Source organism: Setaria viridis, chromosome 8 (assembly GCF_005286985.2).
Source record: "Setaria viridis chromosome 8, Setaria_viridis_v4.0, whole genome shotgun sequence".
NCBI lineage: Eukaryota > Viridiplantae > Streptophyta > Magnoliopsida > Poales > Poaceae > Setaria > Setaria viridis.
In genome coordinates, this window is record NC_048270.2 from 16,819,392 (window position 1) to 16,846,409 (window position 27,018).

General features: G+C 41.6%; 2 protein-coding genes, 1 long non-coding RNA gene and 1 other non-coding gene across 4 annotated transcripts; 2 read left to right on the top strand and 2 right to left on the bottom strand.

Annotated features, from left to right (window-relative positions):
• The first annotated feature begins 2,860 nt into the window (after positions 1-2,860).
• Positions 2,861-3,169, top strand: LOC117834337 (uncharacterized). Its single transcript, XM_034713939.1, has one exon. It carries the CDS (start codon positions 2,861-2,863, stop codon positions 3,167-3,169), a length of 309 nt encoding a protein of 102 aa, XP_034569830.1.
• A 9,066-nt stretch (positions 3,170-12,235) lies between these two features.
• On the bottom strand, positions 12,236-17,069 carry LOC117866935 (uncharacterized). Its single transcript, XR_011896270.1, has 2 exons — positions 16,453-17,069; positions 12,236-12,440 (listed from the first exon to the last, which is right to left on the bottom strand). It is a non-coding gene; the product is annotated as an uncharacterized protein (transcript).
• A 6,354-nt stretch (positions 17,070-23,423) lies between these two features.
• Positions 23,424-24,964, top strand: LOC117866746 (O-methyltransferase ZRP4). The gene is made up of 2 exons (XM_034751029.2): positions 23,424-24,275; positions 24,514-24,964. Exons 1-2 carry the CDS (start codon positions 23,490-23,492, stop codon positions 24,811-24,813), a joined length of 1,086 nt encoding a protein of 361 aa, XP_034606920.1. The 5' UTR covers positions 23,424-23,489; the 3' UTR covers positions 24,814-24,964.
• Positions 24,965-25,701: 737 nt separating this feature from the next.
• Positions 25,702-26,811, bottom strand: LOC117866747 (uncharacterized). The gene is made up of 3 exons (XR_004642989.2): positions 26,410-26,811; positions 26,156-26,328; positions 25,702-25,983 (listed from the first exon to the last, which is right to left on the bottom strand). It is a non-coding gene; the product is annotated as an uncharacterized lncRNA (long non-coding RNA).
• Between the last annotated feature and the right edge of the window lie 207 nt (positions 26,812-27,018).

Consider the following 27,018-nt stretch of genomic DNA (forward strand, 5'->3'; position numbering starts at 1 on the left):
TTTCATATGGTGATCTCCATCTCCATAGAACCTGTTCACCATGGTGATCTCCATCTCCATGTTCCATGTGCGCCATCCTCCTGGTGATGAGTCCTCCAAGAACTAGAGCATTCTATTACGCCTAATAGCTAGTAAAGAATCTAGTAATGAAGATTACATAGTTGCGTGGATCATCACAGATTGGTACGCAGACCATTAAATACAATAAAGTGACAACACATATGGCTCCTGCCGTGTTGCCGTACGCGCGACACGCAGGTCATGAATGAGTTACACACATGCATCACATACACAAGGGGGCCATACTGATCACAAGATACAAACATACATCCTGCAAAACAGAGTTAGGCGTCCTAACGTTCCAAACTTCGGAGGCCCGAAACTCCATCTTCCAAGCCGAATTTGGGAAATCTAATTTCGCCGAAAACAGCGAAGCGGTTGAAATTCATGTGTAACTTTTTTTGTAGATCAATTTTCGTATAAAAATCGCCCCGATCCGAGATCGTACCGAAAAGTTACGGCTGATTTACCGAAGCATACGCATACGGCAAAATCCCGACCCCGGCAGTAGATCCCATCTACTATTGCACATCTAATGCGCCTGGCGTATGACCCTGGATCTCGATTCGACCAATCATATTGATCTTCGCTCACTGCAACTGGATTTACGTGTATCACTTAACTCCGATGGCGGAAACCGACCGGTAGGAGTATGTCGTTACACTACCATTGCAGCAAGGGCACGAAATCAGGACATAGATCAAACAGAGAACTCGCATATCTCCATATGCACACATCCCGAATCCAAAACTAAGCAGCTACGGCTCTGATACCACTGTTGGGTGACGAGGTAGGCTACACTAGCGCAAATCAAAATTTCTACCGCGTATAACCAGGAAGAACTGCCGTATAAGGATCACGGGATTACCACTCGACGCACTACTGGTGCGGAAGATGTAGATATGCGTCGATGCAGTGAAGACGATCACGTAGTCGTACGTAGTCGATCAACGTCACGTTCAGCAGCTCCTCCACGTGCAGCAAGATCGCTTCCGGTGCCGCGGCTCGTCGTGGCTCGTCGGCGGCTCGTCGATGGCTCGTCCAAGTGCTGCAGGCGCAACACCTCCAAGGTATCCACACGTGCAGGGAGGAAGCGTCGCAAACCGGACTGCTAGATCCGCGAGTTGCAACAGGTGAGGGCGTGGGAGGCGCGGCAGGTGTGTTTCGCCAAAAAGGGTGTAAACCCTAGGGCGCTCCCACCCCTCTATTTATAGAGGTTCCTGACGGACCTCTGGATCCGAGGCCCATTAGTACATCTAAATCTAATCCAACTCAGATCTGATCCGAATTGGGCTTCCAGCCCCTTAAGTGTGTGACCCTATGGGTTCGGATACGTATAGACATGGCCCGAGTACTCCTACTCGGCCCAATAGTCGGTAGCAGCCTCTAGCAAGACGTGCCAACTCCTATACGCACACGAAGATCATATCAGACGAACCATCACAACATAATATACATGCTATTCCCTTTGCCTCACGATATTTGGTCTAGCTTCAAGCTGACCGCTCTTTCTCGATCCTGTGATTTGGAATCCCTTTGTAGGTTAACTCTTAACCGTACGTAGCATGGCCATGCATTTTCGGATCCGATCACTCGATGGGCCCAGAGATATCACTCTCAATCAGAGAGGGGCAAATCCCATCTTGATTGACCATGTCTCATAGCATGCTTCTTGAAAAACCCGAAAGCTACCTTTATATCTACCCTGTTACGGCGTAGCGTTTGATAGCCCCTAAGTAGGTCGATCCACATCTAGAATACATGCGACAATCTCAGGTCTAAGGACAAAGCGTATATGTTGTTTAAAGAGAGACCTACTTCTCGTGTTGGGTCAGTCCTAGCACATGTCTCCACATGTGTCCACATTATTAGTTCAACATCTCCATGTCCATGACTTGTGAAACATAGTCATCAACTAATACATGTGCTAGTCTAATATTCATGTGTGTCCTCACATGAACTCCGACTAGGGACAACTTTAGAATAACCATACAAGTAAAGAGTTTCACATACAATTCACATAATTGCAAATCAATTCAAGTAGCCTTCAATGGATATTCAATGAACACAACATACAAATCATGGATACAAATGGAATATCATCATCTCTATGATTGCCTCTAGGGCATACCTCCAACAAGGCGACCCCGCCAGGCTGACCACCTTTCTCCGGGAAGAGTTTGATGACACCCTCATTGCTCCGTGCCACTTCCACAAGGTCGCACACCACAATCTTCGGGACTGCACAGTCCTCAAGAAAGAGCTCGGTTTCCTAGTGGAGTACAAGTGACCCTGCCGTAATGACTACTGCAAGGATGACAACTGTCCTGATTACTGCTGTTGCGATGACCGCAACGATTGTGATGACCATCACCGCGACGACAGCTACCACGACGACCGTGACCACCGCCATGATGATCGTGACGATCACCGCCACGACAACCGCGATGACCGCCAGCACGACGACCGCGTGACTAGCACCGAGAGGAGCACCATGACCAGCGACACCCAGATGCCCATCGGCCCAGTGCTGAATAGAATGGGGAGTTCAAATGACCGAAACGGCAAGTCAACATCATCATGGGTGGCCCCAACTCTTTGTTGCCTTACGACCAGTCTAGTATCTGTGTTGGTTACAGTAGCCCATAACCTTCTCTAGGGAAGATCATTGGGTACACATTCTAGATCCCGGGTGCTATCCGCTGGTGGTCTGCCCGACCATAGACCATGCCTTACTCCTCAAGGTGCTGATCGACGGTAGCAGCGGCCTCAACATCATCTTCATCGAGACTTGAAGCACATGGACTTCAACTTCGAGCGGCTCCAACCCTGTGAAGAACCCTTCTACAACATCGTCCCTGGCAATGGATCCTATCCGATTGGCCAAGTTGTTTTGTCGGTCACCTTTGGCACGCAAGTCAACTACCACACAGAGTACCTCACATTTGAGGTTGCCAATTTCAAGACTTCCTACCACCTTGGCAGGCCCATGCTGGCGAGGTTTATGGCGAACCCACATCACACCTACCTCTTGCTCAAGATGCTGGCTCCAAACGGTGTCCTGTCCGTCTACGGTGATGTCGAGACTTCATACAAGTGCGACATTTAGGCGGTGCAGCTTGCTGGAGCCCTGGAGTACTTGGCCAAGGCCACCGCCATGGTTGCCAAGGCCCAGAAGGTGGACAAGGACCATCTCACGATCCCAGAGATGGAGCCAACACCCACAGCATTGCAGCCGGACCCCAAGGTCAAGAAGATTTTCCTTTCCCTAGAAGGCCCGACCAAGACGGCCCTCATAGGGTCCGACCTCTTTGAGAAATAGGAACTCACGCTCACCAGTTTCCTCTGGGAAAAACTCAGACATATTCACGTGGAAGCCATCCGATATGCTCGGTGTCTCGCTAGAGTTGGCTGAGCACTCCTTGGACATGAGCAAGACTGCACGGCAGGTAAAGCAGAAACTTCGCCACTTTGCCCAAGATCGCAAGGAGGCCATTAGGGTAGAATTAAATGAGCTCTTAGTAGTTGAATTCATCCATGAATGTAAGCACCCCGACTGGTTAGCAAATCAGTCCTTGTAAAAAAGAAAACCGGTGAATGGAGAATGTGTATCGATTACACCGACCTGAACAAGTACTGCCCTAAGGACTACTTCCCTCTTCCGCGCATCGACCAAGTCATAGACTCTATAGCTGGGAGTATCCTACTCTACTTACTCGACTGCTACTCGAGCTATCACCAAATCGCCCTTAATCCTACCAACCAAGACCAGACGACGTTCATAACACCCTTCGGCATCTACTGCTACAACACCATGACCTCGTGGTTGAAAAACTCTAGGGTTTCCTCACGACGCAGCTACACAAGAACGTCGAGGCCTATGTTGATGATGTGGTTGCCAAGACCAAAGATGAGGAGAGCTTCATAGCCGACCTCGTAGAAACCTTCAACAGCCTCCGGACGTATCGCTGAAAACTCAATTCGGGCAAATGTGTCTTCGGTGTCATGTCCGGAAAGCTCCTGGGCTTCATGGTCAGCCAGCGTGGCATCGAAGCCAATCCCATCAAGATCGGTGCAATCAGAAACATGGTGAAACCTTCCAACAAAAAAGACGTCATGAAGCTCATTGGCATGATGGCGGTTCTTACACTACTAGATTTTAGAGCTATTGCCACGGCCATCATCCCATCAACTCAAATTTTGTTGCAACAGGTAGGGGTTATTGCAATGATTTTGAGTTTTTGTTGCAACCGGTAGGCGTTATTGCCACCATTTGAAAATTTGTTGCAATAGGTAGGCGATATTGCCACCTGTGTTTTTCGTTGCAATAATTAATTGTTTTCATTGCAATATCGACAGGTTATTACCACGAAATACGCAATGTTGCAAGGCTTTAACATTTTTGCAACGAATTTGTCATGTTGCCACATAGCCCAAGGTTACAACGGAAAATCTATTGCAATAGGTCGGTGTTGTCGCAATGAGTCGAAAATGGTTGCGAGTTGCTGAACAAATTGCCACGGTTTTTTTACGTTGTTATAAAGATTTTTTTGCGTTGCAATATGTAAGGGTTATTGCCACGAAATACGTAATGTTGCATGTAGGAAGCAATATTGCAATGAATTTGTTACGTTGCCACATAGTCTATGGCAACAACAAGAAATTTGTTGCAATAGATTGGTGTTATCGCCACGAGTTGAAAAATGGTTGCGAGCTTCATTTCGGAAAAATTAAAAGATGCGCAATGAGGGAATCGAACCAGGGTCTCCAGAGTTGGGACTCGAGCACCTCACCACCATGCTACGCAATAGTTGGGTGATGGATAGGAGCCGAAGTAAAAGAAATAAATTCTATGTTAGTTATAGAAATAAATTCTATGAAAATTCGTTGCAATAGGTACGTGTTATTGCCACCATTATGCAATTTCATTGCAAAAGATTGATTTTATCGCAACCATTATAGTGTTATTAGCATATAAAGATATTTTTTAACATGCTATTGAAGTCGTCTCAAACCATATATTGAATACTGAATTAAAAAAGAGAAAAAAGATGATGGGCCTAGAGTCGAACAATGACATGTAGGCTTAAAAAGTACGGAACTAAAACCGTAAACCATATATTAAATACTGAATTAAAAAAGGAGAAAAAAGATGATGCGCCTAGAGTCGAACGATGACCTGTAGGCTTAAAAAGTACGGAACTAAAACTGTAAACCATATATTAAATACTGAATTAAAAAAGGAGAAAAAAAGATGATGCACCTGGAGTTGAACGATGACCTGAAGGCCTAAAAAGTACGGAACTAAAATGTTATTAGTATATTTTAAAAAAATAGGAAACAAAAAATTAGTGATGTGTCTAGAATCCAGCTCTGACCTGCACCTTTGAAAACCGTACCCAAACCATTGCACTAATGATGTAGTTTAATTTGATTCAGAACTAAAATATTATTTGTATTTCTTTGTAAGCCTCGAATAAGGCCGCGACACTGAGGCCCGCTTGTTGCTTATGAAGTGGGCCTGCGCACCCTTTTATTCTGGACCGAGGCTGTGTGTGTCCTTACTCTGGCTTGGGTCATATCCTGGGTCCAGCCCGTGCTCCTCCTTTCTCTGGTTTGGCCCATGGCTCCTAATAAAATTACAGTTCAGTTTCGGCCCTGCGCAGCCTTCTATTCTGAGCCGAGCTCTTGCTCCTCCTCTCTCTGATTTGATTTGGACCGTGGCTCTTAATAATTATAAAATAAAAATAGTTAGTATGGATGGGGTTTCGAACCCATAAACAACTTTGATGCATGGGTAGCCTCTACCTATTCTTTTTATCATTTGGGAAGCCTCTACCTATTCTTTTTTTATCATTTTTTATTTCAGATCCGTTTAATTCGCTCCCACGGGGAGTCAAATCCGGGCCTACTGGGTGCTACTTAGGTGCTCTAACCTCTAGGCTAGAAGCCCTTTCGCAATTATGTCTATGCTTTAGTTGCAGTCACTTTTAGTTCTTAAATTTTTATTTTTAATAATGCACGAAATGTTAGAAAATTATAAAATTTGGTCAGAGACAAAAATAAATCCTTATTGCATCCATGAAAAAAGTTTCATTAAAAAATCACCGTGAAATCACATGTTTATAGTCAACCTTCTTCTTTCTAGCAAGATTCGATATGACTGTTAGTTAACCTTGTCTATTTGGTATGAGAATTTAATATATTGTTGTTTCCATATGATTCAGTTATGTAAAAAAATTAATTGTATTTTTAAGCAAAAATATACTTTTTAGAATTTAAATATATTTAAGCCTATTTGTTATAATTACTCAAAATTTGAACTACATGTGCTATTATAATAATATTTAATTTACTAAAAAGGTCATAGATGAGTATTGGCATACATATCAAAACTGTGTTTGAGTTTGGAAGGAAAAAAATCAAATGTTTGTGTACTTTGCAATTGGAGTTTCATAGTTACTTAATTGTTTTTATTTTAAAAAACACACAAATCTTTTCTAGAAAAGTATTAAATTTTGTTGCCGACCAATATATATCCTTGTTACATACACGAAAAAAGTTTCATCAAGAAATTAAAGTGCCGTAACTTCCTCCATTTGCTGCTTATTGAGATCACGTGTTTATAGTCAACAATCTTCTCTCTAGCAAGATTCAATGTGACTATTAATTAATTTTATCTGGTTTAATTGAGAACGAGGTAACCATATGCTTGATATAGTGTTCATTTGAGAGCACATCCTCATAACCACTCTATGTATTACTAAGGTTTAAGCTAATTAATAGCTGAATTTCATATGTTTTGTCTAAGTACAACGCATAACTTCAACTTTTTTGCAGTAACATAATTTTGGAATTCATTCAAACTCAATAAAAATATTATAACCTTGATTTGCCTTTTCCATTTCACACAAAATATGAATTATTTTGCTCCTGTAATTTATTTTGAATGTACAACATGTCTTTACCTATGTATGTCCAATTTTCAAAATTATTATAAATTTTTAAATAATCTTCAAATAATTTATACCATTTTGAGAAATAGAGCATGTTTCGCTATATGGCTAAAATTTTTGGCGACCAAACTCCCCACCGAAATTGAAAATGCCCCGCCAAACAACCTTATCTCTTTTTCTCCTTAACCGCCCATCTCCTCTATCTTCTCCACAGTGTGAACGGCGGTGGATCATACCATCACTGCGGCGGCGGGCTATGGCATCTGGATCCGCGCGGCCGCTATGTGATGGTAACTCTAATCTAACCCTAATCATTTTCCTCTAGTACCCAACTGATTGATTCGCCTCGATCCGTCGCCCAAGCCCATCGCCCTCACCTTGATCCGCCACCATCGTGGCGCTGGCGACCGGCTGAGTGCGTTTCCATGATTGGCAAGCGGAGAAGCAGCGGTGGTGGCGCGGGATCTCCTCAAGTTCGTTTTGCCTGCTATCATCTTCATCTAAAGAACCATATGTCCTTCAGTTCGTTTTGCCTGCTATCTTGAATCGTTTCTTCCTTGTCCTTAGCTATGTCTGTTAGGTCATGGTTGAAAAAAAATTATCAAGTATATTACCTGTTGGATGCAGTGATAGTTTCTCAGTAGATTTGTTAGATTCTTCTTGCTGTCTAGTGTTAGATCCTTCTCTGCTCTACCTCTGTCAGAAAGAGGAGACCATGGGGCATGTCTTATTTGTTCTGTTTTTTATGCATCTTCTGCTAGGTACAAAATGCTAAATAACAGCCTTATGCCTTCTAATGAATCTTTAAAATAACAGCCTATGAGAATTTGAATGGGTAGTTGACATCTGGAACTTCTGATGTCAAGTTAATCTTCAGAACGTTAGCAAAGTGGTGATATTCCTGTTAATAAGACCTGCCTGCTGCTTAGGTTGGCTGTGCCATTTTAAAAGGTTATACGACTGAATGTCTGAATATTCTTATCTGCAACAGTTTAATTGAAAAAAAGAAGATAGGAAAAGAGAGAGAGTAATGGATTGCATTTTCATGTGTATGGTGTATGGACTATTGGACTGCATGATTTGATTGTATCAGGGGTGATGTCTAATTCATGGGTAAAGAAAGTTGGTGGCAGGGCAGCTTGACTCCTGATGATCGGTTTCAGTGGGGGTCAGTACTACTGAACATGTACAGGTGGTGAAATTGCAATTGAGGCCTGTATGTTAGAAATTGCAACACCTGGAGGCTGGAGATCTCTGCTCTACCACTGTCAGATTTTTTTTAGTTGTTAGAACTATTACATCTAATTTTATCTGAGCTGACGGCATCAACTGCATTTTTGTGCTAACACATGGATAAACATGCTTGTGTGAATCTTGTTGTTTCTGCAACTTGTGTTAATTTATTTATTATTCAGTCATTCAGTGTCAAGAATTCAAGCAATTGAAAGTTTCCTTATGCATGTAAATTTTTGCAGGGATAAAAGTCCTATAACCGCCTTCTCGCAATTGACGTAGCATTGATGTCCGATGAAGTAAGTTGGAGCATGCAAATACAATGAAGTGTTTGAAGAAGAAATTATTTTCAGATTACAATGGCTCCAAACATTGATCTACGCTAGGGCCATAACTTTTCAGCAAAGGTACGCTCCCTTCTTGGTGCCAAAGTCTCATCGCCTCCTTCAGTTGAGGTTCCAAGCTTTTTGCTGCTAGCTTCTTTCCCTCGATCGAGGTTGAAATTGTCTCAAGACAGTGTTGGTTTTCTCCTTCAATCGGTGCTTGGAGGGTCTGCCTCTCAGTTTGCCCCCTTGGAGGTTCATGATTGGGTTTACCAATTTAGAGTCTCACCTAAAGAAGTTGGCTTGCTTGTATACAAATTGGGTTTTTTTCAATGTGAGCAATTCAAAGTGGATTTCAATCTTTGGAATGATCGAGGTCTGCATTGTGCACAGCAAGTGATTGCAGAGGCTCAAGGCACTCATTTTCCATGGCATCATGTTGGGTCCAAGAAATCCAGCAAATGGGTGCCAGTCCAAACAGCTAGTCCTGCCGGCAGTCCTCTAACTGGGGCAAATTCTATACCGATTAGGGAATCCAAAAGGGCCTTTTAGCAGCAAGATCAGGTTCCTCATATTTCAGTCTTCCATCATCTTGGCCGTCAACATTCTTCTATTGTTCTTGGATCTCTAATTTCTGCGAAGAACACGGAATTCTCAAATTCTTCAAATTTGAATTCTACAGTTTTGGATATTGATTTGAGCCTTAATTTAGGGCTCAATGATGGTGGGGTTTAAAGAAGGGCTACAAATATGGAGCATTCAGTTTGGGCACCATCTTTGAATGGAGCAGTTACTCATCTTGTGGGCCATTTGCATTGTACGCGATGTCTCTCCACCGTACACTCTCGGCCCAAATACACCAGGCCTGTCAGGTGTGGGCTTTGTTTCCGCCTGGGCCACATTTCTACTTATTGCCGATTCCCACCTCAGTTTTCGGGCCTCTCTCACGATAGGAGCTTCACCTTTGCAATTCTGCTGGCAAATTGGGTTGGGCAAAATGTTGACAGATGGTTTACTAGATGCGCACCTATGACTGATGGGTCCAACAGTTGTGAAGCCCCTATGTTCAGCTCTCTCTAAGAGATGGGTCATCATGTTTTGGGTTGCATTTCATCAGAACCACCTATTACAATAACATGGAAGTGCAGCGTGGAGATCGGAGAATGCGTTTCACCTTCCCTGCCGACATCAGTGCCATCGTCACCACCCTGTTCGCCAAGTTCTCCTCCTTGCCTTCCTAGAGAGTCCCCTGTTCCTCCTGCAGTCCATCCTCCTGCACCTCCTTCGAGCCCTCTTGCTTCGTGCCCTCCCCCGCATTGTGCCATAGAAAACCCCAGTGCTACAGTTCCCTTCATGCAAGAAATGAGCCTTGCCCAGAATCATTCATGGCCTACAGGTTCATCGACCCTGCTCCATTAATGCCTAGAGGATGTCATTGCCAGCTGGTGGGGTTCAGGAAGCCGATGACTAGGGTGGTTCTTGATGGTCCACGACGGTACAACTATGATGTGGCAATCACTGAACCTCTGCCAGAGCAACAGGTATCTTTCTAGTGTATCAGAGACCTATTAGATGACTTCTTGCACAATCGTTGCCGTGTGGACTTTCACTCAATTCAACCCTGCCCTTATGGTCAAGCCTACGTGCGTTTCAATTTTGTGGATGATAGGGATTTCTTGATTGGTGGTAGCCCCAATGATTTTGGATAGTATAGGATCTCCTTTGCCGAGCATAATAGAGGTTGTAACAATGAAACAATTACCATGAACTGTCAAGTTTGGCTGATGCTGCTTTGGTTTAATATTGATTTCTGGTCCAGATCACACATAGAAAAAACCATTGCTGAACTTGGTAAACTGCTAGTTTCGGAAGAAGATCCAAATAATCTAGCCAGAATAGTTGTCAAAGCAAGGGTAGTTGATCATTCAGAAATCCCTTGGTTCATTCTGTGTTCTGAAGGGGAGGTTTGAAGGGGATTCCTGGATAGCACAGTGTGAGATTCTGCAATATAGAATGTTAGGAGGTGCTCCTGGAGATTAAGATCAGCCACCTAAAGATGTTGAGCCAAACTTGTTTGATTTCTTTGGTTATGGGCAGCCTTCTAATGCAGGTCCTGCTAATGATGGTCATGGCAATAATTTGAATGCTAATCATGGGCCTGCACCCCTATGGGGTCTTTGGCTAGATGGGCCTGAAGCTCAGGATGATGCCCCCCTTCATGGGGCCTCCAGTCAATCCTCAAGGGCCAGCAACACAGAATGATCCTCAACCAGCTCCACAACCTCTTGCAAATGACTTCCTGGAAGTCAATGACCTGGCAATGCCCTGGATTTTGATCTAAACATGGATGTTGATGATGACATGGGAGGCCTTAATAACCTCATTCAGGTTGCTGAAGATTTAGAAGCTGAAGATCCTATACAGCCTGCTCAAGTCATTGATGCAACTCATTCATCAGATAGCTCCAATGCTAATGCTCCAGAGATAAATAAAGGTGTAGAGGGGATACAGGTGGAGGTCTTTATTCCACAAAACAATGGTCAGCCTATGCATTTCATTTAGGAAGATATTCAGGAGCATGAGCTGATGGGGGAAGATAACAACAATGTTGATCAACAGCAGCATGGCTTTGATAATAACAATATGCAGCTGTGCTTTGTTGAAATACTGGAGCCTAGTCAAGATCCTATTTTCACCTCAAGAACTCTTATGCAGCCATTTCCGACTTCTAAATCCAATCCTGAAGTAGTGAGACAGTGGGCAAGGCACTTTTCTCTAGGCATGACATCTCAGAGGGTTGATATTCCTCATCTTTGGTTAGAAATTTTCACTACACAGCTCCTTAACCCTCTCAGTTTTGTTCCTTTGATAGTATTTGCTGTTATGTTACCTACCAGCAACTGTTAAGTTCAATAGATAAATGGAAAGAAATAATCTTTGAGGGTACTCCATTGGGCAATATTGCAAGTTCAGCTAAACAATATCAAACTACACCTGAGCCAACTCTTGATACGGCTGATGCTTCTCATTCAGAGTTTTTCTCTGTCAAAGAGCTATCTCTAGGGACACCCATGGAAGCCATGCTGCAAAAGGTCTCCTCTTCTCCTGGGCCTTGCTCAAAAAATTTACTGCAACAAGCTGCCAATCTTAAAATTGTTGACAAGGTAATCTCTGAGGAAGATCTTAGAAGAAGCAAGAGATATCAATCTCAAAACCAAGGTTTTAAAGCTGCAGGATGCAAAAATCAAAACTGCATTGGGTGTTCAGTCAGCCCTCCCATACTCACTCCTTTTGTTATCAGAAATCTTGAGGAATCCTTTTGTAAAGTGGATCTAACGAAATTGACTTCAGTTGCTCCGAATAAGAAGGCAATAGCTCCCCTTGGTGGTAAGAAGCTAGCCAAGAAGAAGTCTGATCCTACTAAAGATGATGCTGATATCCAGAAGATTTCCAAGAAAAAGCCCAAGAAGCAATTGGGTTGGTGTGGCGGAACCGCCCAAATTAACCTGACTAAAATGCACTTAAGTCGCCTGACACGCGATCATGCACTTTAAGAAAGTCAACATGGTCGTCCGTCGGATTTCATCCGATAAACCACTTACTCAGGATCGAGAAGCATTGCTCACACGAGGGTGAGTGGGCACAGAGATTACAACATTCTCATCACAATAACATAGTTCAACATTTTATTACATCAGAGTTTTCGAAATTCAGACCGAATTTGCAAGGTTGTAAGCAACAAGAAGTAAATCAAGCGGAAGCTAAACATCGATACACGATATCATGACGAAGCCGATCATGACATCAATGATCCCTATCCTCACCGACCGAGGATGAGTCCCAAACAAGACAACACCAGCAATCACACCTGAAAAAGAAGCCACAAGCAAGGCTGAGTATACTAATACTCAACAAGGCATACCCGTCAGGTGGTAACTACTCCACCGACTCCTAGAGATGCAAGGCTTTTTGGCGGTGGGTTTGTTTTTGCCAAAAGCGACTAAAGTTGGTCCTTACTTTCAATATTTTAGCTCAAGTTCTAAATTCATTAACCAGTCTAGATTAGCAACTTATACTAGGCAAGCATAGTTTCCAAACAATTAAAGAACAAATATCAAGATTAATATCATCATCATGTTCCATCTTAACTCAGTGCAGAATAGCGATCAAGTAGTCCCAAACTGTGAGAGGCAGACGAATCGATTCGAATTTATTAGCCATGCATGGCGAACCTAATCTCACGACATCCGCGCACCACGAAGGGTCGCTTCATTTGTCAGCCGTCCCTATTGATCCCTTAGGCACGTGTCAGGGCCAAACTGCCTTTGGCATGCAATGCTCCACAGTCCCGGTCTCTACCGTACTGTGACCGCCATTGCACCCACATGATGCACCATGGGAATGACATTCCAAGGACAGCAGGAGTGTAAGCCACATCCCAGTTCAATCAGGTACTTGGCTTCCCCATCCCATACTAGGTATGAGATTAGTACTTTCAAACACTTAATCACGAACGCCGACACGTTTCGACCTTAGTCCAATTTCATTTAGACAGACGGGGCAAACCACCAAGTATCGAACATAAGCCCGACCCCGTCCGTCGTCCTTATAGTTGCAACATAAATAAAACATTCAACTCCTATAACTCGCGAGTGACAGGAAATCACTCGCTTTTACCGAGACCTATTAAGCATTGCAACTACTCAACCTTAGCAACTAGTATTCAGATCAAGGTACTAAGTTCATGCATCTACGGTTTCAATCAACTCCTACAAACGTAAATGCACAATCATACGCATTGTAATTGGCATAAAAGTAAAATAGGGAATTCATGCACCGGGGTTTGCTTGGAAACCACGGCACATGCTTAGTCCTTCCATCTTTGAGATAGCTCCACCATACACCGTCTTCGGGTTCGGTTCCATCATCACATCCTTCACGTGGTTTATCTAGCGTATCTAGATGAGATGCAAGATGCAAGAGCATGAATACGAAGAACAGTGAAAAGAGATGCATCACACAAAAGCATTCGGGACACGCACAAGGTTACACCACAAGATATAAGCACTTAGAGAGCAAGTTATTTAACTAACTATCACTCAAGTCTCCATAGAGATAGCAAGCCTAACAAGCACGGCACACTAGTTAACTCAAGTCAAGCTATTGAATCATTTAACAATCAAGAGCTAATTAAGCCTAGCATCATACAAGAACTAGGGTGATGGTGCTTATCAACATGGCATATATAAGTGCATCACACAACCAGCAAGTTGAAGGTGATAAAAGTATATTACATTTGTTTTTAAACCACTCATACATAAGCAAGTCACACACCAACATCACTAAGGTTCTAGCAAGCTATGCAGCAAGGTGATTTCGTAGCAACATGTATACATGAACATTTATTAGTTAAGTGCTTGACCAACATTATATAACACATTTATAAGATTTTCAAGTAGATCAATTTAACTCTAGTAGTGATATGAGCTAACTAACAAACATACAAGGCAGTGTCAAGTTAAAGCTAATAACTTAAGCACATACACCGAATCTGGACAGCAGCATAGTAGTCACTTGTTTTAACCATAACTAGAGATATAAGCATCCAACAAGGGTAATACTAGACTTTATGTAAAGTTAAGTAAGTTATATAAAACTTTTCTACTCACATCAAAAGCTGATTCAACAAATAACAAGGTGAAAACACACCAATGAGCATATTTGTACAAACAAGGACAGAAAACTGACACGAACTTCACAGATGCATATCTAGAGTTCTAGACCTCCAACAACCATGATTATTAGCTTGGTAGAAACCTCAGTAAGTTATCTATAACTTTATTATTGTAATATAAAGATGATTCAATAGTTGACAAGACTACACAACACAAAGAATCAAATCTGTCCAAACGTGGACAGATTTTGATATTAAACTTTAGACAGCCATATCTGGAGTTATAACTTTCAGAACAAGGTGGTTCTAGACTTTTTAGAAAGCTTAACAAACCATGCACAACTTTATTGTAAACACCACAAGCTAAAACCAAAGTTAACCAGGTCAAACATCAGAAAGAAGACATCTTTGTCCAGATTAGGACAGATTCTGCCATTCCACTTCACAAGCTCATAACTGGAGATTTAAACCACCAAAAGGGGTGATCTTTAACAATTTGGAAGGATCATGAAAAACCCTACACTTCTTATATGATCTCCAAGATATTATTCAAATCTTAGCTAAGTCAAACAATGCAATCATTCAGACCTATACATAGAGCATGCAAAACCTGACAATGAACTTATAAAATCTATAGCTCCTAAACCATCAGAATTATGGTCATGAAAATTTGACACAAGGTATATTATGAAGTTACCCACAACTTTTATATTCACCATATTTGCAGAAAATATCATTTGCATCACGAAAATATTGCCACAACAGAAACTACTCTAGCAGCCATTTCAGCACATATGTAACAAGGTTCTTCATTTATTTCTTTAACAAGGTAACATATGCATAAGTTAAATACATAGCTCATAAATACTATAGACATAGTTAAATAGCGTTAGCTTTAGGTAACATGGAACACCCTAAATACCTTAAGCAAGAATCAAAGCAAAGGTGAAGAACTTATATAAGTAGTTGTTATATTAACATGAGAGCATACATATGAGTCATATTCAAAGCTTAACCACTACTTATTATAACTTAGAATCATATGTACCCCTCAAAAACAATGATTAAAAGGTTCACATGACCTAAGTATATGCATCTACTAGCAAACTTTCATCATCCAATTATATAGTAACCATATATATTAATTATAAGTGATGTGGCAAACATCTCATTGGGAGCTGAGATTTTTATGGATGATAGATGTTATCAAAATATGGCTACTGTATAAATCTCATATGCTCAAGTGGTATAATTTAGTTTCTATGAAAAAGACAAAATGCTCTTGCAAGAAAGCATGTAAAAGTAAGATAAATCTAAAGATCATTATTTTCTATAAACATATAGCCATTTTATATGTTATTATGGTAGAACAACATCATAAAAAGGTATTGGAACCACATTTCCCATTTTTACACCTACATAAAAGTTATAACTTATTTAAAACCATTTATGAAGCAATAAACAAGTTAACTCAATAACTCAGTCATACATGCACCAATCAGTATAAAATGTTTACCACAGCTCCCGAGCACCACATATAGCCTACCATAAAAATTTCACAACGATTGGAGCACCACAACTTTAGATATGAAAATGATAAGCACGGCAAGCTAGAATTTGCCTATTTATCAAGATTAAATCAAAACATGTTAAAGACAGTACACAACTAACATGTTTAATATTTTTATTAGCTATAGGGTGTCATCACAAGACCAACACAACTGGAATCACAAGTTTTGGACTTCTATAACTCAAGATGTGCATCTAACAATTTAAAAGGATTTCTAAAAGCACTTTGAAAGAATAAATGAAAACATCAGAAATTTCTACTAAAACACATCATATTATAACTCTAATATGTAATTCTTCTCTCAAGGATTCCAAAAAGTCCTCATTTGATATTTTACGATTTTTCTACAATTTACTATGAATTTTTAAAGTTTCAGCCTTTTTAGATCTAGAAAATAAACAAAACCGAGACGATCTTACGATCTACCCCGTGGGTCTACGGTTTAATTGCACAAACGTCCCTGAAACTTCCCCATAACCCCCTACACTTCCTTCTTCTTCTCCAATGAAGCCCCCCACGCACCAACAGCACACAACACAGGCACGGCTGGCCATGGACTTGGGGCCGAAGGTGGGGGAAAGAGAAGGGGCGGCTTGGGGAGGGAGAGGGGTGGCGCACGGGGGCCAGGAGGCTCACCAGAAGGGCCTGGCGACGAGGAGGAGCAGCACAACAGGAACTTCCAGAAGGTAGCGGATGGGGGTGGGGGAGCTCGCCGTGGGGAGGGTCGTCCGGCGAGGGAGGACGACCGGGAAGTAGCTAAATGGAATCGCGACGTCGAGGAGGCGCCGTGGCTGCGAGGAATCTAGCCGGAACTCGACCATGGCAACGGATTTGGGCAGCAAAGTTTGGGGAAAACTTGGAGCTTGTACTGGCAATGGAGGAAGGGGAGGGTTGGGGGCTTTATATAGGAGGGGGAGCGGAGAGGATAAGCACGGGCGAGGTGACACAGCACCGGGCGTGAGGATTGGAGGGGAGGGGCTGCTAGTGGCCGCCGGCCATGTGGCGGCCATGGCGGGTGCACGGAAGCTTGCCCAATGGAGCGCGAGGAGTGGCGTGGGGAGGAAGGGAGAGCACATGGGAGATGCTTGGCGGACCTATGGGTGGAGAGGGGCCTGCTGGCGTGGCCGGAGGCGCCCAATGGCCATCCTCGATGTCTGTGCCGGCCAAGGGGAGGCGTGCAGGTGGCTGGACAGAGGTTGAAGATGACTGACGCGTGGGCCCGCGGAGAAATAAAATGTGCCAACTTTGACCCCTTAAACGACCTAGTTATCGGTGTCAAAAAATTCTCCAAAAATACTCGTTGGAAAGAAAAAATCACCAAGAATCCAATGCAACAAGAATCAACTCAAAAGCTTTTATGGTTTGCACACAATCGTCAAAACAAAACAGCTAAAATTGAACTTTAAGTGAATTTTTAACCCAAGAAAACATCTCTGAAAAATTTGGTAAAAATATTGTAAAATCACTAAATGATGTCTAGTATTTTAATAACATAATTGGAGGCACAGTTGTATAGAACAAATTGGGATTCCTTCACAAATTTGATTTTTCACCAATAAAAGACGAATTTCTGGGCACTCAACAACTCATGGCCAAAACATTCATTTATGCACAAATGATGCTCATGATGGCCAACTATGCACAAAAGATGTTCATGATGCTTAATTATGCATGATGATGCTCGTGATGCGTGTCATGATGAAGGTGTCATGTATAACATGTGTTTTCACACCAAGTTCGAACTACGCGGTTTGATTTCCAAAAGTGAAGGTTCGGGAACAAGGTATGTGCTATGACTTTTATAAAGATCAACAAGGAGAAGCTCGACGAAGTTGGAGATAGGATGGTAGGACCTTTGGTGGAACGTCAGTTGAAGCTATTTTGGAATTAGATTTGAAATTTGACCGATCGTCTACTCGATTTTGGAACATCCTCTGCTCAAAATTAGAAGAAGCACTGTGAGTGGAAGGTGTTCAACTTGAAAAGTTATACCACTTTTATATTGGCCAAAATTCAAGTTCTTCTTTAAAAATTATTTTTATTTGCTTCACAAGTTATTCTCAACAGGAGGGAGTTTTTAACACTTGGTTCGAAAACTGAGGTATTTTTGGACCTTAACTCTTAGCAAATTGGATTTAGCTTTGATTTGCTTCTTAATCACCCTGTTGATTATTTGATTTATGTTCTTAATTACTCGAGCTGTCACAGTTGGTCTTCATGAGGGGACCATTCTTTTGCTCACCAGGTTATGTTTCATAAGAAAGACCTTCTAGATAGTTTATCTTGTTTCTGTTGAATCTGTATTTTTTGTGGGGAATTACTGTCATGGTTTTCCCAAAGTGACTTTGTGTTTCAACATCAGTGCTAGTCACTGGATGTTTAAGTCTTCTATGATAATCTTGTTTAAAACATGAATAGTAAAAGAACTTGGAAAATTATGTGCTAGAATAATACGGGAATCAATTCAGATATGAAATGGAATTCTGTTAGGGATAAAATTATTGAAAGCCAATGTGATATTCTGTGCTTACAAGAAACCAAGAGAGAACATTTAGATTCTCAATTTGTCAGAAAATTTTACCCTTTGTCCTTTGATCATTTTGAATATTTGCCCTCTCAAGGAGCCTCTGGTGGCATAGCAATTATATGGAAATCTGCTTTGAGGGTCAATTAGTCTTCAGGAATGCTTTTGCCATCTCTGTTCAGTTCATTTCCAAAATAACTGGGAGTGATTGGGTACTTACCAACGTTTATGTCCCTTGTACTTCAGAAGAGAAAAGAGCTTTCATGTTCAGATGCTAGAAGATATAAATTGGATGGTCTTGGGTGACTTCAATTTAATGAGAGATCCCTCAAATAGAAATAGGCCTGGAGGTGATTATAATGAAATGTTCATGTTCAAGGAAGCTATCAGTGCTCTTAGCCTCATTGAAATCCCTTTACAACTCAAACAGTTCACATGGTCCAATAAACAGCAGTCCCCATTGTTAGAAAGATTGGATTAGTTTTTCACATCAAACTCCTGGACCTTAACATATCCTAACATCACAGCACATCCTCTAGTTATGGAAACTTCAGATCACTCCCCATGTATTATAAGTGTTTGCACAGACATACCAAAGGGTAACATCTTCAGATTTGAAAATTATTTGATGGAACATGAGCAGTTTATGAATGTTGTAGCAAGTGGGTAGTCCATTCCTGTCAATCACTCAAACAAAGCAAAGGTAATCACTGCAAAGTGCAGGAACCTAAGGAGAGTCCTAAGGGCATGGAAAAAGTAAATTTCCAACCTCAAGACAAACATTTCCATTATCAAACTCATTCTCACCTTTCTGGAACTAATTGAGGAATGCAGAGACCTAACTCTTATAGAATGGAGCTTTAAGCCAGTTCTAGCTAAAAAATTGGTATCCCTATTGCAGCAGCAGAAAATATATTGGAAGTAAAGAGGAAACATTAAATGGGTCAAATTTGGTGATGAGGACACCAAACTTCTCCATGCCAATGCCACCATAAAGTACAGAAGAAATTTCATTACAAGTTTAGAAGACACTCATGGTATTCCTCAATCACAACATCGGGCAAAAGAACTAATTTTATGGGAAGCTTATAAAGACATACTAGGTTCATCAGATCCTCATCCCATGGTTTTTAATCTAGAACAGCTACTCCAAGCAGCAAACAGCCTCCAATGCTTAGAAGAGGCATTTACTGCTGAAGAGATAGATTCTGTAATCCAAAATATGCCTTCAGATAAAGCTCCTAGCCTAGATAGTTTCAATACAAACTTTGTGAGGAAGTGCTGGCCAATAATTAAACAGGACTTCTATGACTTATGCACAACTTTCCATTCAGGAAACATTTGCCTTCAAAGTATCAATGGCTCTTTCATCACTCTACTTCCTAAGGTGGATGGGGTTTGCAAGGTGTCAGACTTTAGGCCAATCTCCCTGCTTAACATCTCCATGAAGCTCCTTACAAAACTATTAGCAAACAGGCTGCAGAAAGTTATTATGGAGCTTATTCACAAAAACCAACATGGTTTCATCAAAACAAGGACTATTCAGGATTGCTTGGCTTGGGCATTTGAGTATTTGCATTTATGTCACATATCCGAGAAAGAGATTGTCATCCTTAAACTGGATTTTGAAAAAGCTTTTGATAGAGTGGAACATGAAGCAATGTTGACTATTATGAAACATAAAGGTTTTGGGACTGTTTGGTTAGGATGGATGCAACAAATATTCAATTCAGGCACTTCTTCAGTCTTATTAAATGAAGTCCCAGGGTAGACTTTTCATTAGAAAAGAGGGGTGCGCCAAGGAGACCCCCTCTCCCCTCTACTTTTTGTCCTGGCAGCTGATCTTTTACAATCCCTTCGTAATATTGCCAAGAGTCAAGGGTTGATAAGTTTACCCATCCCTCTCTTACATAGTCAGGACTTTCCCATTCTGCAATATGTTGATGACACATGAATTATCATGGAAGCCTGTCCATGACAACTTCAAATACTCAAGGACATTGTGCAGTCCTTTGCTATCTCCACAGGCCTAAAGGTGAATTATTCCAAATCCATGATGGTGCCCAGTAATGTTTCAGATGAAAGGCTTCAGTTTTTATCTTAGCTTTTTGGTTGCTCTAGAGGTGTTCTACCCTTCACCTATTTGGGTCTACCATTGGGGCTGACAAAGCCAAAAGTGGAGGAATTCCTACCAATGGTGTCTATGGAATAACATATAGAAAGAGAAAGTTCCTGCCCAAACATATCCCCATCTGTTCTCTTTCACCAAGAAGCCATACATCACAGTTCAGAAAGCCAAGGAAGTAGTTGACATTTAACAATTATTTCACCTTCCAGTTTCAGCTCAAGCTTTTGATCAGCTAGTTAATCTAGATCATGACCTTGAAGGCATGGTGCTAAACAATGATCCAGGTGTTTGGTCCTATATATGGGGGAATCCACTCTTTCATCGTCAAAGGCATATTGACAACTTACAGGCCATTCACACATTCATCAGGTTTTTAGATGGTTATGGAAATCAAGATGCCAAAACAAACACAAAGTCTTTTTCTGGTTGGTTATCAAGGACATACTTAGTACAAGAAATATTCTTAGAAGGAAAAACATGTTCCTCCTGTCATATGACTGTGTTCTATGTCATCATGGGGTTGAAGAAACTTTATTTCATCTTCTTCTTGGCTGCTCATTTGCGCAAGAATGTTGGATTCATCTTGGCATCTTTGCCAATCTCTTGGATGAACCCTATGATATTTTGGAAAGCTTCAAACAGCAATTGCAGGTGCCTTTTTTCATGGAAATTATCATTATTATGAGCTGGAGCATCTGGTTGGTCAGGAATGATTGGATTTTCAAAGGGATCAGCCAATTTGTGCAGTCCTATTTGAGTACTTTCAAATTGGTTTTTACTCAAGTTATTCTTAGAGTAAAAGAGGATTGGAAATCTACAATGTCTTGGCTAGATCAGATTGTGTAACCATTTTGATCTTTTTTGTTTCCTTCTTTGTTTCTTAAACTTTGGTCCGTAACATTTCTTTCCAGCTCTCTTTATTAATATATAATCAGTAGGGGACCTATCCCCTCCTGTGTCATCAAAAAAAATGAGGATTAGTGGAAAGCTTTGCTTTCCAATACCTTGGTAAAAATTGTTGTGTCGCGGTGCCAAGAGTTTACCTTCTCGACCTCATTTACATTCCGCATTTCATATTGCACTTTACATTCCATGTTTACCTTTCCTAGAATTCTTGCATGTGTAGTTTATAGGATTGGAACCTAGAGTGCAAAACTCTTTTGTAGTAGAAATAGCAACACATAAAAAACTTGCACGTCTAGATAGAAATTGAAATAGGTTTTTATATGTGCTTGGAGCCTTAATTTTTATAACACTAAATTCACCTCCTAATAGAGTATCACGGTCCCTTCACCGTCAACACGGATCGATTTTGTGATGGCTGTCATGTTAGGTTGATCGTAAGTACAATCATTTTCCCATTTTGAACATTCAAATCTTCCCACCAATTTTTAAGTATTTACCTATAATTTCTCTTCTATGGCAGCTCTGTGTAGTGGATGATTTACCTCTTGCTTGAGGAAGAAGGTGGTTGGGCTGACAGCCATGGCATAAAGGGACCCAACAAACTCGCCACCAGTGATGATGGCCTGTAGCTGGGGAGTAGGAATATACCCTGTTATTCCCCAAGAGTTTGAGTGAGAATCCTTATGGTAATGGATCGAAGTTGGGTCAGCAATGATTTGCTTTTAGGTTCATACAAATTTTCAGAGAGATCTCTTGCTAAATCTGATTCCATTTGGTTGGAGATTACTCTTTATTTTTTCTTTATTTAAATTATTTATGAAATTAGACCGAAACACATTTCATTTTGTGTTATGTTCCTTGGGATTCTTGTCAGTCTTTGGTTTTCATTTCAAAATACACAGATTTCTTCCGAAATTTGATGAGAAAATTCTACGGATAATTAAAAATCGACGACTACACAATTTGTATTAGTGATTGGAATATCGTATGAACAAACATAGTGACACAAAGTGAATATGACTTGTATGAATCAGGCCCACGGAGCATAAATATCTGCATATTTGTCTAACTATCCGGTTGCTGTGACATTGTGAGCTTTTCGAATTTGCCAACTGATTTGCGTAATAAGCTTCTTTTAAAGTTATATGACGATTTGCATATTATCTCTAGACAAATTGGAAGGAAATAAAGGCTTAAATTATCTGATAATATAATTCTATATTTTCTCATGTCTTCTTGAGAACGTAGCACGCGAAACCAAATAATAGCAATATCCAAGATCCTCATCCGTTGTCGTGTCGCTTTATTATTTGTTTGATGAGCAGGAATGGATGAGATCCTGGCCGAACTCTGACAGATAGCCGAGAACTGTCACATTGGCATGTCACGGCATCCAAGCAAGAGCGGCAGGGACCCCGTACGTTTGACATAGGGGGCAGGACTTGCATGTTGCTTTCTCGAGTTACACGTTTTGAGCTATAGTCTATACCTGAAATCGATCAATAATTACATAATTCTGTTGCTCTTTTCTTGGCTGGTTCACTAATGCGATGGGACATGAAATCTGAAGGTGAGATGGATGACACCGATGGACAACCCGTCGCGACGATATAGCTCGCCAGATATGGAAAAGTGAAAATTCGACAGATTTTATTATAGTTAATTCAACACGTGCTCCTGAGGATGTTGATCCCTGCTACAGAAAGCAGCATTGCATTCAGCAATCTTTAGTAAAATAGCAGCATCTAGCTAGACTGAACTAGCTACCTAGCTCGAAAACATAACTAGTCATTGAAATAACGAGAAATGTTTAGTTAAAGTTTGATTAAATAATTTTCATAGACTAAAAAGCTGTTGTCATGCAAAAAATTACCTTGTTCTCAATAATTTTTTAGCATGTAGATGTTTTTCATTAAAAAAGGATTAATCATGGCCTCTTTTATTTGCAATTGAACTTGTATGTTTTTCACCTAGAAAATTACTGAACATGGTTATTATACAGTTCTAAGGTAACTCTGAACCATAAGTCTATAAATAGAGCTGTAGCGTACATGTTTTTCTATATCCAACCATAAGGCCATAACTGATAAGGTAACAAAGCGGAAACATCGTGCCATGGGATCCATCCAGAAGCAACACTACACTGATCAGCAGGCCTTGCTCGATGCTCAGCTTGAGCTCTGGCACAGCACATTCGCATTCATCAAGTCCATGGCACTTAAATCCGCCATGGAACTCCGCATCGCTGACGCAATCCATCATCATGGCGGCACTGCCACCATCACCCAAATAGCCACCAAGGTCCAACTTCACCCCTCAAAGATACCATGCATGCGTAGACTCATGCGCGTGCTCAGTGTCACCGGCATCTTCAGCATTGCCAATTCCAAGCACTCGGCTGGTGATGGTGATTGTGTCTATGGTCTCACTCCGGCATCTCGACTTCTTGTCGGCACTCTGAGCTTGACTCCTACACTAAGCTTGATTCTCAATAACACTTTTGTGTCCCCCTTCCTCTGTCTTGCCACTTGGTTTGAGCATGAGCTGCCAGATCTGACCCTTTTTGAGATGTCGCATGGAAAGACTGTGTGGGATGTGATCGGCCACGACGAAACCATGAGCCCTCTCTTCAATGCTGGAATGGTCGCCGATAGCCGCTTCCTCATGGATATTGCCATCAAAGAGTGTGGCTACGTTTTCCAGGGGATAAGCTCCCTCATTGATGTTGCGGGGGGCCATGGTGCAGCGGCACAGGCCATCTCAAAGGCCTTCCCTCACATAGACTGCAGTGTGCGGGATCTCTCACACGTCGTAGCCAGTGCTCCTGCTAGCACCGGACTTAAATACATTGCTGGTGACATGTTTGAGAGCATTCCACCTGCAAACGCAGTCTTCCTCAAGGTACGTCTTCTAGTATTACATTTTGTTTGGGGATGCATTTCATTTTGTTGTAAGAGTTCCTGAGAAAAAGTATGTTCAACCTTAAGTAGTAAGACTTCTATTATAATTTATACTGAACTTGTGTTCGGAGGTTATGCACTGTCTGAAATTACATTTATGTGGATCCTAGGAAGTACTAGTAGTTTCAATCTCACCAGAAGAGCCCAGAATAACTCCAAGTCTTTGTTGATTATTTCAGTGGGTTATGCATGACTGGGTTGACTCCGAATGTGTTACGATATTAAAGAACTGCAAGAAGGCTATACCTCCACGAGATGCAGGTGGAAAGGTGATAATAGTAGACACCGTAGTTGGTGCAGGGCCTTCAAATCATAAGCATAGAGAAACACAAGTATTATATGATCTCTTTTTTATGATTGTCAATGGCATTGAGAGAGATGAGCAAGAGTGGAGGAAGATTATATTTGAAGCTGGTTTCGCTGAGTACAAAATTATACCAGTTTTAGGTGTTCGGTCAATCGTCGAGCTCTACCCCTAAAACTTAGCCAGTTGTAAGCTATAATCTATTGGGTGTGTTTCCCGAAGCTCATCTCTCAGTTGAATGCTTTGATGTGTGGATCAGTCTTTCGTTTATGTGTGCATGCATGCAAGTGGAACCATATTTATGTTTAAAAGATTTCGTGGTGATATATGTTCATGTCTATAGGAACTTTGTACACGCTCACTACTGAAAACAAAAGATTTGCCGAGTGCCTAGGGCACTCGACGAAGTCCAAAAAACACTCGGTAAAGATTTTGCCGACTATTACACTCGGCAAAGATCACTCGACATCGATTTACTCGGTAAACATTGCTTTGCCGAGTGTTTGTCGTCGGGCACTCGGCAAATAGTTTGCCGAGTGCTAAATCCGACTCTCAACAAAAAAAAAAGTCTGCAACGGGGAGAAGACGGTGATGGCGGCTTTGCTGAGTGTCTAACGCAAAAAACACTTGGCAAAGACGCCGCCTTTGCCAAGTGCCAGCTGGCAAAAACACTCGGCAACACCTGGCTCTTTGCCGAGTGCCAGTTACAAAGACACTCGGCAACATATGTCTCTTTGCCGAGTGTCATCGGCAGAAAACACTCGGCAAAGATGCAAGCTTTGCTGAGTGCCATACACTGACACCCGGCAAAGCCTCGCCTCCTGGGCCAGATCTTAGCATCTTTGCCGAGTGTCACTGTGGCACTTGGCGAAGAGGCTAGTGACACTTGGCAAAGAGGCCAAAATCTGCCTAGAATGAACAGATTTTTGTCATGTGTCCTCTTTGCCGAGTGTATTACGTCTAGCACTCGGCAAAGAGGCCTTTGCCGAGTGTAACACTCGGCAAAGTGACCATTTATTTCCAGCTTTTATGGTTCAGTCACGTATAACGTACCCCACTATAATAAACATTATAAGCATCACACATAGTTCACAATAACCATCACAGGCAGTTCATATAGATATATATGGACAACACATTGCAAATAAACTTCAGAATCACAAGTAGGTTCATTCACAACCACAAATGCAAATAAAATTCACTGAGTCCAAGGGTGTCCATTGAGTAGTCACAAGTAATCCACAAATGCAAATGCCAATAAAATCACAAGTAGTCACTGAGGAGGCCGGGGTGTCCACTGTGACCATGCTGGGTCATGAGGCTCGTTTGATGCCGCTGATTAATTCTGGACAAAGAAGAAGAGATAAATCATTCTAGTTTCTTTCTAGTTTGTAAACTATAAATCATTCTATTTTCTAGTTTCTAGTTTATTTCTAGTTTCTAGGCATCTTAGCATCTTTGTAAGTTGATTCTACATAAACTAGAAACGGTGATTATAAGTTTGTGAAGTGACTCACAGGAGTAGTTGTAGGAGGTTGAGGAGGAGGGAATGGGATCAGTGGCGAAGGTTGACCCATCCTCGCACAAACACCCTGCATATACTCAAACATCTGCTCCATCATCTGCCACTCTGCCTCCATCGTTTACCGATCTGCCTCTATCCTTGCCTCCTTTCTTCTTCCACCTGGGCCTACAATATTTCATCCCAATGTTACAATGCAACACAAAAGTATGTAAAAATCAATGAACAAATTCTTAAAACAGAAATAACCTGGAGTGCCTCCATCTGGAACCGTGTAGTGTCTGGCCGTGGGCGTATCGCTTGGCTGGAACTCGTGCTCCTTGCTCGAATCTGGGAGAGAGTGGGAGTACTGGCTGTGTCGATTGTGCTATAACCAATCCAGTACCAGCCATGCTTCTTACCTCCTCCCGCCCTCATGACGACTTCTCCGTCAAGGTCCTAGGTGCTCAAATCGTACTCTGAGCCATGGACCTCCCTTGCCATTGATGTGTATCCATCGAGGCGGCTATGGACGGTCGCATTGCTATACGCCGAGGGCAGATCCTACGGGTTGTAGTCGATGTCAGATGTCACCTTGCTTTCAGAGGAATATATTTCACGTACTACACCTGTCCTACAATATTTTTATAACAACGTGTTTTAGTCCATTTGAATGACTTATCACAACGCACTGAATTTGAGCTATCAATTGTGAGAAATGGTATACCCATTGCTTTCAAGCGTAATGTGACATGGTGCTCAACACGACATGCAAAAATGCCATAGTTTCAATAATAAAAGGAAGAAAAAATTAATATCCAACATAATTTTGCCTAGCGCACCAACATAGCGAAAAGCCAGTGCCAGGATGTTTTGATG